The sequence below is a fragment of the Ambystoma mexicanum genome, chromosome 4p, assembly GCF_040938575.1.
Source record: "Ambystoma mexicanum isolate Mex_15411 chromosome 4p, UKY_AmexF1_1, whole genome shotgun sequence".
In the NCBI taxonomy this organism is placed as follows: Eukaryota; Metazoa; Chordata; class Amphibia; order Caudata; family Ambystomatidae; genus Ambystoma; species Ambystoma mexicanum.
The window spans coordinates 522,536,029-522,549,222 of NC_090927.1; the positions used below are offsets into that span (position 1 = coordinate 522,536,029).

A 13,194-nucleotide genomic window follows, 5' to 3' on the forward strand; every position below is an offset into this window, starting at 1 on the left:
CCACCCTGGACAGGCTCAGTGCTTTGCCATCAATCCCCCAAGGCATGGACGAGCACTATTGCAGAGGCACCGTCCACCCTTACTTGGATAAATTTCCCTCAAATACGGAAAGACAGCGGTTCTTAAAATTCAGACTAAACCTCTTCCACACAAGAGAAGTCTTAGGGAGAAGAACCAAAAAAGAGGAAAAACCCAGTCTGCTGTGTCGAGGCTGTGGGCAAGAGGCTGAAACCTTACAGCATCTAGTGATGAATTGTGTTACCTTAACTAAGTTCAGAGAGAAATGGTTGGGGACGCACCTTTCAAATTTAAGCACTTTAACCTTGCAGGACAGGTGGCTAATTCTGAGAAGGGGGGAAAAAGTATCTACGACCCTGGCTCTGTTGAACTTTATGAGAGAAACCTTTACAATTTTGGACATTTAGTTATTATTCTCGAGTTATACTGTTTCCTCCCTATATATATATATAATTGATGTAACTGTGTTTTTTTTTTTTCTTCTTCTTCCTTTTTTTCAATTCTTTTCTTTTCTTTTTATCTCCACAATGCATTTAAAGTTTCCCATTGTTTACCCATAGTTTGCGCTGAGGTAACTGAGGGATGTACAGAAGGATGCACGCATATGATAACAAAGAAAAAACAACCTCATGATCGAACTAGCCCAGACCCAAATGAGATGAGAGCAGTAAAAGAGTTAATGGCAATAGATGTTGATGAAGACAATGATGTCCACGATAGCATGCAAGACTCAGATATAAGCACTTCAGATTCATCATCACTAGAGGAGGTTTCAATAAATAGATGAGACGTTTGGCATACGGCCAAAGGAGGGTTTGTCAGTCTAGAAATACAAATACCTCTACTTTGAGACCGCAAACGCATTTTGGTGGCCGTGGGCCAACCGTCTCATGCACGATATGACAAAATATAGATTTTCGAGTTTGCCAGTGAACAGCCATTTTGATGTTTTCTAAACCATTTCTCATTGCTTTCTGTTCCTATTGCTTCGCAGTACATTTTCCGCGTACACTGCTCGACTGTGAAACATTGTTGTCTGTATTTGAAAAGGACAAGGCCGCAGGGCCGTGAGGATAACGAGAGTTCGCTGAAACACAAACGTAGGCAGCGCCAGGAAGAATGCCCGGCTCCCTCCCGAATGTAGCCTTGGAGCAGAGCTGCAGGGCATTTAACCATTTCACAGCTGCCAGCCAGTCTTGTTATATGGTAGAATATGTTAGAATAATACTGCTAAAAGTTTTAATTATGCTTTTCTTATGGCCCACCTTTGCTGAGCCCGCTAGAGCATGTCAGCTCCCAGGACGCGAATAGCACCTGATAGCTAGCAAGGTCTGGAATGCAACTCCCCCCCCGTATGTAGTTCGCTTCCAAGAACAGAAGCGCTGTGTTCTATTCAATAATCGAAAGATGCCTTCGCACTCACAAATTGCAAATCGTTACTAGAATAGATGTTTGAAGGTGTCATAGTGGTTGGAGATGTCCATCATCACACCAAGTTCAAAGAAACCCAATAAAGGCGGGGTGTTAAACATGTCATAGCTGATTGTTTGATATGCATTTTGTATATATGTAACTGATGTACGTAATTCGCTCTCTTGCGTCCCTCGAGGTCTAGAGATACACGTCGCGGGGCGTGAGACCGAGTTGGCCAACTGAGACTTTTGCTATGCAATAAAACCCTAGCTTTGGGAATACAACCTCTTCTCTGGCATCTCTATCGTATGTGGTGACTCGCCTTGTTTCCATAGACGTCAGGGTCCCCTAGGGGCCCCTTTCAGTGGGAGAGGAAGAGAGAGCAGACAGGATGTCCTAAGTTTTAGAGATGAAATGAGAAGCCAGGGCCGTGCAGAGGACAGGAGAGGTGAGACTGCAGCAGGATTGGCCAGCTCCTTGCAGATTTTAAAGAGTTTTGCCGAGTTGTTAGATGCTGCAGAGATGCAGACTTGGATGTGGGCTCTCTTCTTGGTGTGGACATAGAGGCGATATTGCCTTTAGAGCAGGCAGCAGGCCAGTTTGTCAGAGGATGTACCAGAAGCATGCCATTTCCTCTCAGCCACCCTGAACTTGCGTTTAATGATGGCGATGTCTGAGTCGTAGCAGGAGTGGCACTTGGTTTTGGACCTCAAGCGAATCCTCATGACACAGGCAAGAACATCAAGAGTATCAGAGAAAGCAGAGTAGAGAATGGAGAAGGCTGTGTCAGGGTGTGAGTCAGCCAAAGGAGGAGGAGGGGAAGAATGTGGCGGCGAAAGCCTCAACTGACACATGCTTCATGGGTCGGATAACCGAGAAGGTAGGTGGTAGTGTTGGCTTGGCCTGAGGGGTGGCGAGAGTGAGCTGGGAGGAAAGGAGAAAGTGATCACTCCAGGAGAGGGGAGAGGTGAGAGGAATAGAAAGGGAAAGGTACGTAGAGATCAGAACATCAAGAGTGTGTCCTGCAGAGTGAATCGGGCCAGAGGGGAGGACACAGAGTGAGAGAGAGTCACAGAGGTTGCGAAAGAGTCTAGCAGAAGGACAGGAAGCAACCAGATGGATATTAAAGTCTCCAAGAAGGAGGAGTTGAGTGGTCGAGACCAAGAGGTAAGAGGAGAGCTCCACCCACTCAGAGAGGAAAGAAGGGATCTGACCAGGTGGCCGATTGATGGTAGCAACAGCAATGGATTGGCTAGGAGAGAGAGAGAGAGCCTGCAGATGAGGCATTCAAAAGAAGAGTAGGCCTGTGTCGGAATGACAGAGACAGGAATCCATTCAGGGAAGATCAGGGCTACACCGCCTCCGGAACGGCTGGACCTGGGCGCGGAGAATATCTTGTAGCCATCAGAGAGGAGAGTGTCAAAGCACGTGACAGAGCTGGCCATGAACCATGTCTCGGTGAAACTGAGGACATTGAGGTCAAGTTCTTCAAGGATGGTGCAGATGTCAGAGGAGTGTTTGACAACTGAGAGAGGGTTTACAGTGGCAATATGGAGAAGGTTGCCATCCTTGATAAAGACTTCCAGGGAGGGGGACAAATCAGAGGTACGCCCTGCAGAGATGTGGAAGTAGCCCGAGGAGGAAGGAGGAGAGGGCAAGGTGGCCAAGGAGGACACAGCAGGGGGAGGCAAGGAAATTGATGAGGCGTGGAAGCGTGTATCAAAGAGGAGGAGATTGGCCTGAGGGCCTTGGACCAAGACAGTACCATTCAGGTAAACATTAATGATGTCCTAAGAGGAGTCGAAGGAGGCCAGGAGGTCCTCCCATCGGGTGCCACCATTAATGGGAGAAGAAGAGAAAAGAGAAAGCACAGTGACCATATGAAGTTTCCATAAGTCTGACGAGGGAACGAGAAAGAGGATGTTACTGAGGGTTTGCCTAGAGGAAGCACTGGTATAGGTGTCAGCGATAGGGAGGCCTGGGTTGGAGACCAGGATGTCCTTTTAAACTTCTTCCTAACAGATTTAGTGAGGAGAGAAGGATAGTCCATAGAGAAGCAGTTTGAAAAGATAGGAGAGACAGAGAGCACCATAGAGTAGGTAGGGCGAGGAGAGAGGAAGAAGGGTGGGGGTGGTAGGGGTAGGGGGAAACACTAGGGAAGGATGCAGGGAGGGGTGCAGCAGACCTTCAGTGATTCATGCTCCTTCAGCAAGCAACTTTATATGTAGGAACAGAACAGCATGGCATTAACAGATGGTCAATTGTTTGATGGATATGTGAGCAGGTTCAATCACCATCAGAATAATACCCTCATTGAATTAAGTGCTTTGAGTCCAATACACCTAGAACAAACACATTACAGAATACTCTCCATCATAAATGATTGTATAGATCAGAGCAAATGCATTATTAAATATGAAATACAATTAAACCAATATTAACCCAGGGACCTCATGTGCAGTCTAAAATATATAAACACGTACTGGAGCTAAATCATATTGGGGTCATAAACCTCTTGAACATTAAACGTTCTCTCTGCTCCAAGCTCTTTCCAAAACCCGTGAAAATGCGAAATCCTTCATATAGCTTGATGTCAATACAAACGCCCCAGTGCAGCAGTGATCCATTGCACACCTGCTTCTCCAAGCATTGGTTTAAGCCAAACAGTCATATGCTACAGTGTCAGGGGCAGAAACATAGAAAATGTATTAACGTTTCGGTCGCAACCTACTCACAGTGGCACAAACACTCGAGGTCACTCCAGTAGCCTGCATGGACAAATGCCATTGCTGCTCTAGAGAATTGGGTCCTGTCAGTAAATGTATCCATTTGGCCTAAAGCTCCATCAAGATATATTGGTTCTTAAAATCTTCCCAAAAGAGAATGTCTTGTGGACAATCAAACCATAATAGATTACACCACAATCTTCACTTCTTTTTAAGATCGAATTTTAAAAACGTATCTCCATTCCATACATTTTTCGGTCATGCACATGCGTATTTCTTTCAGTGATTGAAGCCATTCCTGTTCTGCTTCCATGCTTCTCTTACCTAATGGGAGCTTTAGGAAAGATGGAGCTTCTCGGAGGTACTGAACAGCGAGCGTGACGTCATCGCCAGCATTGCGCATGAGATGAACCTGCCAAGGTAATAAACACCAATCTGACATCATCTCATAAAACCGATCAGAGAATGCAAGGCAACGTTTGATGATGCACCGCTATAATCTGTTATTAGGTGCTTAACACAGTTTCAATATAGAGCATTCTACAGTGAATATAACAAATCGCATGCAGTAAAACCATAAAACAGGAATTTACATGGTGAATGAACTTTACCTTTATGGGCAATCAGACGAATCATTTATCATCAGAAAGAATAATTGAAGGACACATTATAATTGTTATTAAAAAAGAGAAATGTTATCCTGTCTTATTTTATATTATCCCTCGGGGTGCTCGTTTCCGATTTAATTCTTTGGAGTTGACTGTATCTTTCACATTTAACTGGCATGTGTTAAAAAACAGGCACAGTCACTAGTCATGTGCAAATCATCATGACCAAGAGCCCAGTGGAAAAAGCATTTGTGAATTTAAGGATGAAGGTACAAAACGGTGCATTAAGGGCTGGCCTGTCTGCCAAGTTATCTGATAGGAATGCACTTTTACTGTGCAAGAGCTTTGCACCTCAGAGCTTCCTTGATTACCTGCTCTATGGACAGTGTCTGCATAGTAAAGGAACCCGCATCGTATTGACAATTTTGTTTTAAAATAATGAAAATCTGCGACAGAAATGCGTGCATCAGCGCAAACTGAAAAAAAAACAGATTAAAGTGCTGTAAAATCCAGCAGCGGTTCGCCCCTAGTGGGCACAGGGGTGCCGACCCACCAGGACCCCACCCCCTCCGCCCATTATTGAGGTGTCGCCCTTAAACTGTCAAAGGGAAACACTCATTTTGCCACCCTAGACTTGCATGTCCCGTTGGGATGCAGGTTGGGGAACTGCACATTTTAATGTGGGAGCAGGGTGGGCTTCTGCACCTCTGCTGACACATTCAAACAGATTGGTCGCTGTGTCAGACGCGCTCCGGCTCCAGCACGCATTTGCAGGAACCATGGAGCGCTCTTTGCTTCCTAGTTCCTGTTCGTGCTGTGGGAGCAAAAACACTTTCAGGGAGGTGTTGGTTATTGGAACATCTGGAACTGGGCAGAAGGTAAGAATACCTTTAAAGTTGATGTATGTGTATTTATGGGTATATGCTTTTGTATGATGATGGGTGCACCTGTGAGTCAGCGAGTACATGTTGTATGGGTGCATACGAATGCTGCGTGTGAATGAATAAGTGAATGTTTTGTGAATGTGTGCTCATGTGCTTGTGTTGGATAATTGCTTTTGGTGGAGGCAGGGGAGAGGTGGAGTGATGGTGCATCATATTTTGATGGGCATCTATGATAATGCAAGCATGATACGTTTTATTCTGTGACTATTTCTTTGGCATAGCATTTGTTTTACTTGTCATATATAATAATTCAAGCATGATAAGTGTTCTGATCTGGCTAATTCGCATTTTGATGCAGACAGTGTAGCCATGTCTTACTGTGTCATGATATTTTTACTAGGCAGCTTTGATAAAGCTGGCATGATGAGTGTTACTATGTGGTAGACTGGTATTTTGGTGCAGCCAGTCTAGCTATTTCTTTAGCATAGCATTTTTTTACTTGGCATCTATAATAAAAGCAAGCATAGTAATTGTTATTAATTGGCTAGACTGGCATTATGGTGCAGCCAGTTTGGACATGCTCTCGTATTGTGGCATGACATTTTTAATGGCAGAGCCAACATGAGTATGTTCTTACATGGGGATACTGAGATATATTGTCATAACCAGTATGGACATGTTTTCTTATGGTATCAGTGCCAGCATTACGTGCAAACCAAACATGAGCATGCTATTTTATGGAAATACTGATCTATAATGGAGCGTCAACATGAACATGTTTTTATATTGGCATATATTGTGTGATTTTTTCATGAGTTGCCCCCCAAAACAAATTGCAAAATGTCTGGCTTTTTGCACCTTTTTTTGAGCTTTGAAGTGTGCTGTAAAAAGCACAATTATTTTTTTAAAAAAATTATTTGGGGGAGAACCAACACACCCCTTCTCGTTTGGTTCAAGATCACTCGCTATCCTCGGTCACATTGGCTTATTTGTAGGACATATTGAACCACCTTCAATTAAAAGCTACCACTGGTAAAATAAGCCTGACCCACTGATAGAAATGATGCACTGCAGCAGACATTATTTCTACAAATTGAGAGGAATTGGCAGGTTTCTGTTTCAACCTTCATCAAGGTTAGTAGTGATTTTTGTAGTGGAACATTACAGAATCTGTTACACGGGCACCACCGCTAACAAAAAAAACTTGCATCTTTAAGAAGGTTCGGAATTTGCAAGAATATTTAATATTCACATAGGGTGTGTGCGGAGAGATTACACCTAGTAAACACTAGTGTCTACCTTTATTGTGAGCCACTATACATATCGGATGTGTATAGCATTGCCACTCTTGTAAAGTAAGAAAATCACAATGCGAGGAATCTGCATCGCTTTCCTTATAATTGTAATTTGACAAATGTTGCTATGTTTTTCAAGTCCTTGAGTATTAGTATTTGCAGGCTGGGCTATAAGGAAAGAGTCAATTAGTGTTAATGAACATTGGTCGTAAACTTCAGCTGGACACCAAAGGACAATACTTTTTGAAGATTGCCAATCATACGCTATGGTAGCTCAAGCTGTGCTATCTGAGAGAAAGGGCAACCTTGAGAACATCCTAAACAGGAAATAGCAACACTAGATTGTGACCCTACGGGTAATTGAGCAGGGTATGAGTGGCAAGCTGGATCTGTTTGCAGGCCAAGGTGTTTTTGGCAGCCCTTGCACACCTGCCCACAAGCCAGGGGGACTACTTGTAACGCTCACCTGATTCCCGTAGAGGCGCCGGTCTTGACTGGGCGTATACCGTATCTTCAAAGGTGATGTGTAACACACGGCTGGCTCTTTGGGCTGGACCTCTGTGCACTGTATGTCTGGCTCGAAGGGTAAGATGTTTGCAGATAGAAAATGTGGGATTAATGAACTGGGTTATTGAATGTCTCTCTCTTCTTCCCTTTCTCTTCTCCTGTAGAACCCCAAAGGTTAAAGCTCTCACCTTAGGTAAGTGAACGCCGTGCTCTCCATCTGCCTCGAGGCAGGTTGCTGTAACCAGTTTCTTCACTGGATAAGGGGAGCAGGCCTCTTGACTTCAGAGGACTGCTGTCCGTCGTTTACTGCACGAACGGTAAGTTTCGAGTAATTCTAATGTCTTTAAAGTCTTTAGTAATGATGTCTCTTGTTTTGCAGGGTTCCGGCGATGGCGGATGGCGGGCTGAAGTGAGTTGAAGATGGAGCCCGTGTGATGAATAGAAGCGCCTGGAAGCACGTAAGTAAGCGCTTGTTGCCTGCTTCACGATGCGCTCTAACTGTCTTTTTATTTTGCAGGTACAAGTTCGGGGCGGCTGCAGGGTGCCGGAATACCCACTGGGTTAGATGTGGAAAGGAGTAATGGCACGTGAGTATTAAAGTTCCCCAATGTCTTTAAATGCACCTTGTTTTGTCTTTCAGATGCGGGATGCAGGGCCGAAGGCCTCCGGAGCGTGCGAATAGTTGGTAAGCTTTTGTCTTTCAGATGCCGGAATGCAGTGTGAAGACCTCCGGAGCGCACGAAGAGTAGGTAAGCCTTTGTCTTTCAGATGCCGGAATGCAGCGCGAGGCGTTGGTGACAGCCGATGGACCAGGTAAGTGAAGAGCTGTCACTGAAGACCGTAATGCTAACCTGTTCTTTCTTGTTTTTATAGGTGTTGCTGAAGACTGGATTCAGAATGGTAAGCCTTTTTCCTTAGGCCCAGGATCAGATGCAGAAGACACGATGAGCGTTCTGCTGCTGAGGATGCAGAATAACGCAAAGCAAGATTCATCCATCGGGTGTGGTTTAAATAGCCTCCTGTAGTGCTTAGGTGTCTCCTTCCACAGCCACGCCTAGGTAAGAAAAGAGTTCCTGCTTTCCAGAAGATTTCCAGTGTTCTGAATCTAGGGAGTGGCTCCTGCCCCACCCAACAGGAAAAGTAGTTCCAAACAGAAGAGGATCAGAGACTCAACTGGCAGGCAAGTAAGCAGCATGGTCTGCTGCAGGTAAGTCCACCCAAGCATTATGAGCCCGGCTCTTCCCGCGCTGGGACTGGGCATATTTATGAGCCTGGTGCCACTGGCGCCAGGACTGGGTCCAAAAGGTCCCAATTGGGACTGGTTGGCACTCGGAACCTGGGTTATGGATCTGCTTCCAAGGGAGTTGGGAAAACCCTGACCTTTTGGAAGCAGAGATCATGACAGTACCCCCCTCAAGGCCCCTCCCAAACCGGGCTTCTCCGGGGGTTTTGGCTTGTCAGGAAATGTTCGGTGAAATCTTTTGATTAGGCGAGGAGCGTGGACATATTCAGCAGGTTCCCAGGATCTCTCTTGGGGGCCGTAGCCTTTCCAGTCAATTAGGTAGAATAGTTTAGATTTGGAGATCTTGGAGTCCAGAATGCTTTTGACTTCAAACTCGAGTTCTCCATCAACTAGGATAGGTTTTGGAGATTTGGTTAGTCGGGTTTGAGGTTGCACGGGTTTTAATAGAGAGACGTGGAAGACCGGATGTATCTTCATGTGCGGGGGCAAGTCCAACTTGACCGCTACTGGGTTTACTATGGTAGTGATGGAATAGGGACCAAGGTATCTTGGGTTGAATGTGCGTGGCCCTTTTAGAGGTAGATATTTGGTGGATAACCAGACTTGATCCCCTACTTGATATTGAGGGGCTTCCTTCCGATGTTGATCTGCTCCTTTCTTGTATTGTTCTTTAGCCCTTTGAAGGTGAGAAACAGCTTCCTTAAAGGCTTGGGTGATTGTAGAATGCAGGTAGTCTACTGCTGGTGTTTTAAGATCTTGGAGGGGATCCAACTCCGAGGTTCGAGGGTGACTGCCGTACAAAAGAAAAAACGGGGTTTTCCCAGTTCCCGAATGGACAGAGTTATTGTAGGCATATTTGGCTATCCAAAGGATGTCTTTCCAAGTTTTTTCAGTTTGTTGCAGCATGCAGCGTAAATACTGTTCCAGAGTTTGATTGGTCCTCTCGGTTTGTCCGTCGGTCTGAGGGTGGTGACTGGTCGATAGTCTCACATCAATTTGAGCCGACCGACAGCAACTTCGCCAAAAATGAGAAATAAATTGACTACCTCGATCCGAAGTTAGAACCGAAGGAAAACCGTGCAGTCGGACGATGTTTTCGAGAAATTCTCGGGCCAGAGTTGCTGCTGTTGGCAAGCCTTTGAGCGGAATGAAATGCGCCATCTTGGAGAATAAGTCCACGATTACTAGAATCGTATTGTATCCGGAGCATGGAGGTAGATCGGTGATGAAGTCCATAGAAAGCGTATGCCAAGGGCGAGGTGGGATGTCAATAGGGCGTAAGAGGCCTGCTGGTCTTTCCTTTTGACTCTTGTTTTGGGCGCATACTCCACAGGACATTATAAAGTCTCTGATATCTTTTTTCCAAGACGGCCACCAGAAGTAGCGCTTGATCTTTTCTGAGGTCTTGGCCATACCGGGATGTCCTTCCATTAAAGAATCGTGATAACAAGAGATTACTTTTTTCTGTAAATCTGTGCTGGGTAGGTATAATCGTTCTTGGAAATACAATAAGTTGTCCTTTACTGCAAAGTCCTTTCCCTGCAGATGCCAATTCTGTATGTCTGCTGGAGTTACAAGTTGCCTGGCTTTATCCTTAACTTCCTCTATGGATTCTGTGGCGATTACACCCAGAATTCTTTGTTCGGGAATGATTGGTACAGGTTTAGGGTTGATCAAGTGTTCTTCCACTCCCATCTGAGAAAGGGCATCAGCTTTACCGTTTTTTGTACCAGGTCGATAGGTAATTATGAAGTTAAACTCGGCAAAGAATAATGCCCAACGGAGTTGTCTAGAGGATTGGGCTTTTGCGGTTTTCAAATATTGCAGGTTTCGGTGATCCGTAATCACAGTAACGGTGTGTCGGGCCCCCAGCAGATAATGCCGCCAAGCCTTAAAGGCAGACTTGATAGCCAGAAGTTCCTTGTCAGTAATCGTGTAATTGATTTCAGGAGGCGATAATTTGCGGGACCAAAATGCCACGGGATGCAACTGATTGGTTACCGGGTCCTTTTGTGATAGAACTGCCCCCATGGCAAGGCTTGAAGCATCAGTTTCCACGATGTAGGGGAGTTCGGGGCGAGGGTGTTTTAAGTTTGGTGCAGAGATAAATTTCGTCTTCAAATCCTGGAAAGCTTGTTCCGCCTCGGTAGACCATTCAAAACGTTTGTTTTTCTTTAACAAGGCAGTGATTGGCTGGACTATTCGAGAGAATTTGGGGATAAACCTGCGGTAAAAGTTAGCGAAGCCTAACATGCTTTGCACACCTTTTATGGAGGATGGTGATGGCCATTTCAGAACTGCATCGACCTTCTTTGAATCCATACGCACTCCGCCAGGTGATAATATGAATCCCAAGAATTCAACTTCAGTCACGTTGAAAACACATTTTTCCAATTTAGCGAAAAGTTTGTGTTGACGCAATCTTTCGAGGACCATTTTCACGTGTTTCCGATGTTCAGATTCCGATGAAGAATAAACGAGGATGTCGTCAATGTAAACAACAACACACACATCTATGAGCTCTCTGAGGACATCGTTCATAAAATATTGAAAGGCGGCCGGGGCATTACAAAGTCCGAAGAGCATGACCTGATATTCAAATAGCCCATACTTGGTGAGGAAGGCCGTCTTCCATTCATCGCCCTCTTTTACTCGTACCAAGTGGTAAGCTCCTCTAAGATCCAGCTTTGTATATATGCATGCTTTTCTGACTTGGTCCAGGAGTTCAGGGATCAAAGGTAACGGATATCTATTCTTAACGGTGATCTGGTTCAGGGAGCGATAATCTATACAAGTTCTAAGGTCTCCTTCCTTTTTTGGAACGAAGAACAAAGCTGAAGAAGCAGGGGACTTGGAAGGACGAATAAACCCAGGTATTGATCCAGGTATTGTCGAAGGTGAAGGTTCTCAGGCTCGGTGAGGGCATAAATTCTACTACAAGGAGGAGTAGATCCAGGTATCAGGTCGATCTGGCAGTCATAAGACCTATGAGGAGGTAGATAGTTAGCCTGATCCTTCCGGAAAACATCTTGGTATTCTAGGTATTCGGGAGGTAACTGGGGAGTCTCTGAAGAAATTGCTGCCAGTGCAACACCAGGTGGAGGGTGACAAGTAGAGACACATTCTGGAAACTGGACCGTTCTTGCTCGCCAATCGATCAGAGGATTGTGTTTCTCTAACCAAGGTATTCCTAGAATAATCTGAAACTGAGGGGCCTTGATCACATCGAACACGATCTTCTCATGGTGTCCATCTTGACTAACTAGCGTCACTTCTTGAGTGGTATGCGTTACTGGCCCGGAGGCTATCTCCGTACCATCCACCGTAGTAATGACGTCCTTTACAGCCTTGGGACAAAGAGTTAGATTCATCCTCAAAACCATTTCATGATCCACATAATTGCCGATGGCACCGCTGTCGACGTAAGCTTCAATTGCATGTAATCGATCCGGATTATCAGGGCTAATGAGGACCATAGGTATCACGAAATGCGAGGTCACGGAACTGGTTTTCACGCTCCTTTTGTGTTAGAGGACCTTTCAGACCCCCTATTTGCATGGGTTCCCCGGAGTCTACTCCTTTGGAAGGAGTTGGCGGTTTGGAAAATACTCGAGCATCAAACTTGGAACGATTGGCCTTCCTGTTCTGCAGTCTGTGATCTATTTGAACGACTAAGTCTATATAGTCCGAACAATCTTGTGGGGGATTCACTACTTGGGCTAACACATCTTTGAGCTCTCCGCGTAGACCTTCACCACCACTGGCGAGCTGCAAAGGAACCCAGTGTTAGGCAGCGTGTGCATTAAGAGATGTTGTATGACCAAACTGGAATTGATAACACTGCCTCCTTTCCTTTCAACGGCTTCAGACGAGCCGTTATTCTAAGCGTCCTTTTTCAACATTCTCGCCAGGCTCGTCGCCACCCAAGACCTGCCTATGTTCCATGTTCGTGAGTTTCTATATGTCCCCTGTGACACGGGCTGCTGGGACATGCAAAAAACAAGCTAGGTATTGAAACCACCATGGCGTCTGAGATGTTATCGTTATGTATACGTTTATTTATTTTTATTGCGCCCTAGGCCCATGGGCAATCGGGTACACACATAACAGAAATAAACGCACAATAGAAATCAATAACGTAAATAAGCATACAAATAGAAACCTCAATAAAACTGCATGACAAGCTCAATACCCTAAGATAACAAACACGATAAAAACAAGTTTAAAACAGTACAAAATTAAACCAGTAACCAGATAAAAAGAATACACGTAAAACTTGGAATACGACCAGCAGGAAATAAAACAGGCCAGGAAATACTCATTAAATTCAATAAGGTAAATAAATCCCCCCCACACAACTATATTCAGGGGGGATACACTATGATTTATCCCCCCTACAATCTGGAGCAAGGGAAAAGAAGGGCTCTTTATTTTTCCATTTGCAGTGCAGGTCCTCTTTTGGGAAATGTGCCTTTCTTATTTCAAATTCTTGAAATATAT

The 13,194-nt window shown here is 45.0% G+C and overlaps 1 protein-coding gene across 1 annotated transcript in view; it reads right to left on the reverse strand.

The window, feature by feature from the left end:
• SNTG2 (syntrophin gamma 2) overlaps positions 1 to 13,194 on the reverse strand; it is a 1,542,102-nt gene that overhangs the window by 1,145,540 nt on the left and 383,368 nt on the right. Inside the window, exon 7 of the mRNA XM_069605189.1 lies at positions 4,482 to 4,569. Within this exon, the coding sequence (XP_069461290.1) occupies positions 4,482 to 4,569 (88 nt within the window). The remainder of the gene's footprint in view (positions 1 to 4,481; positions 4,570 to 13,194) is intronic.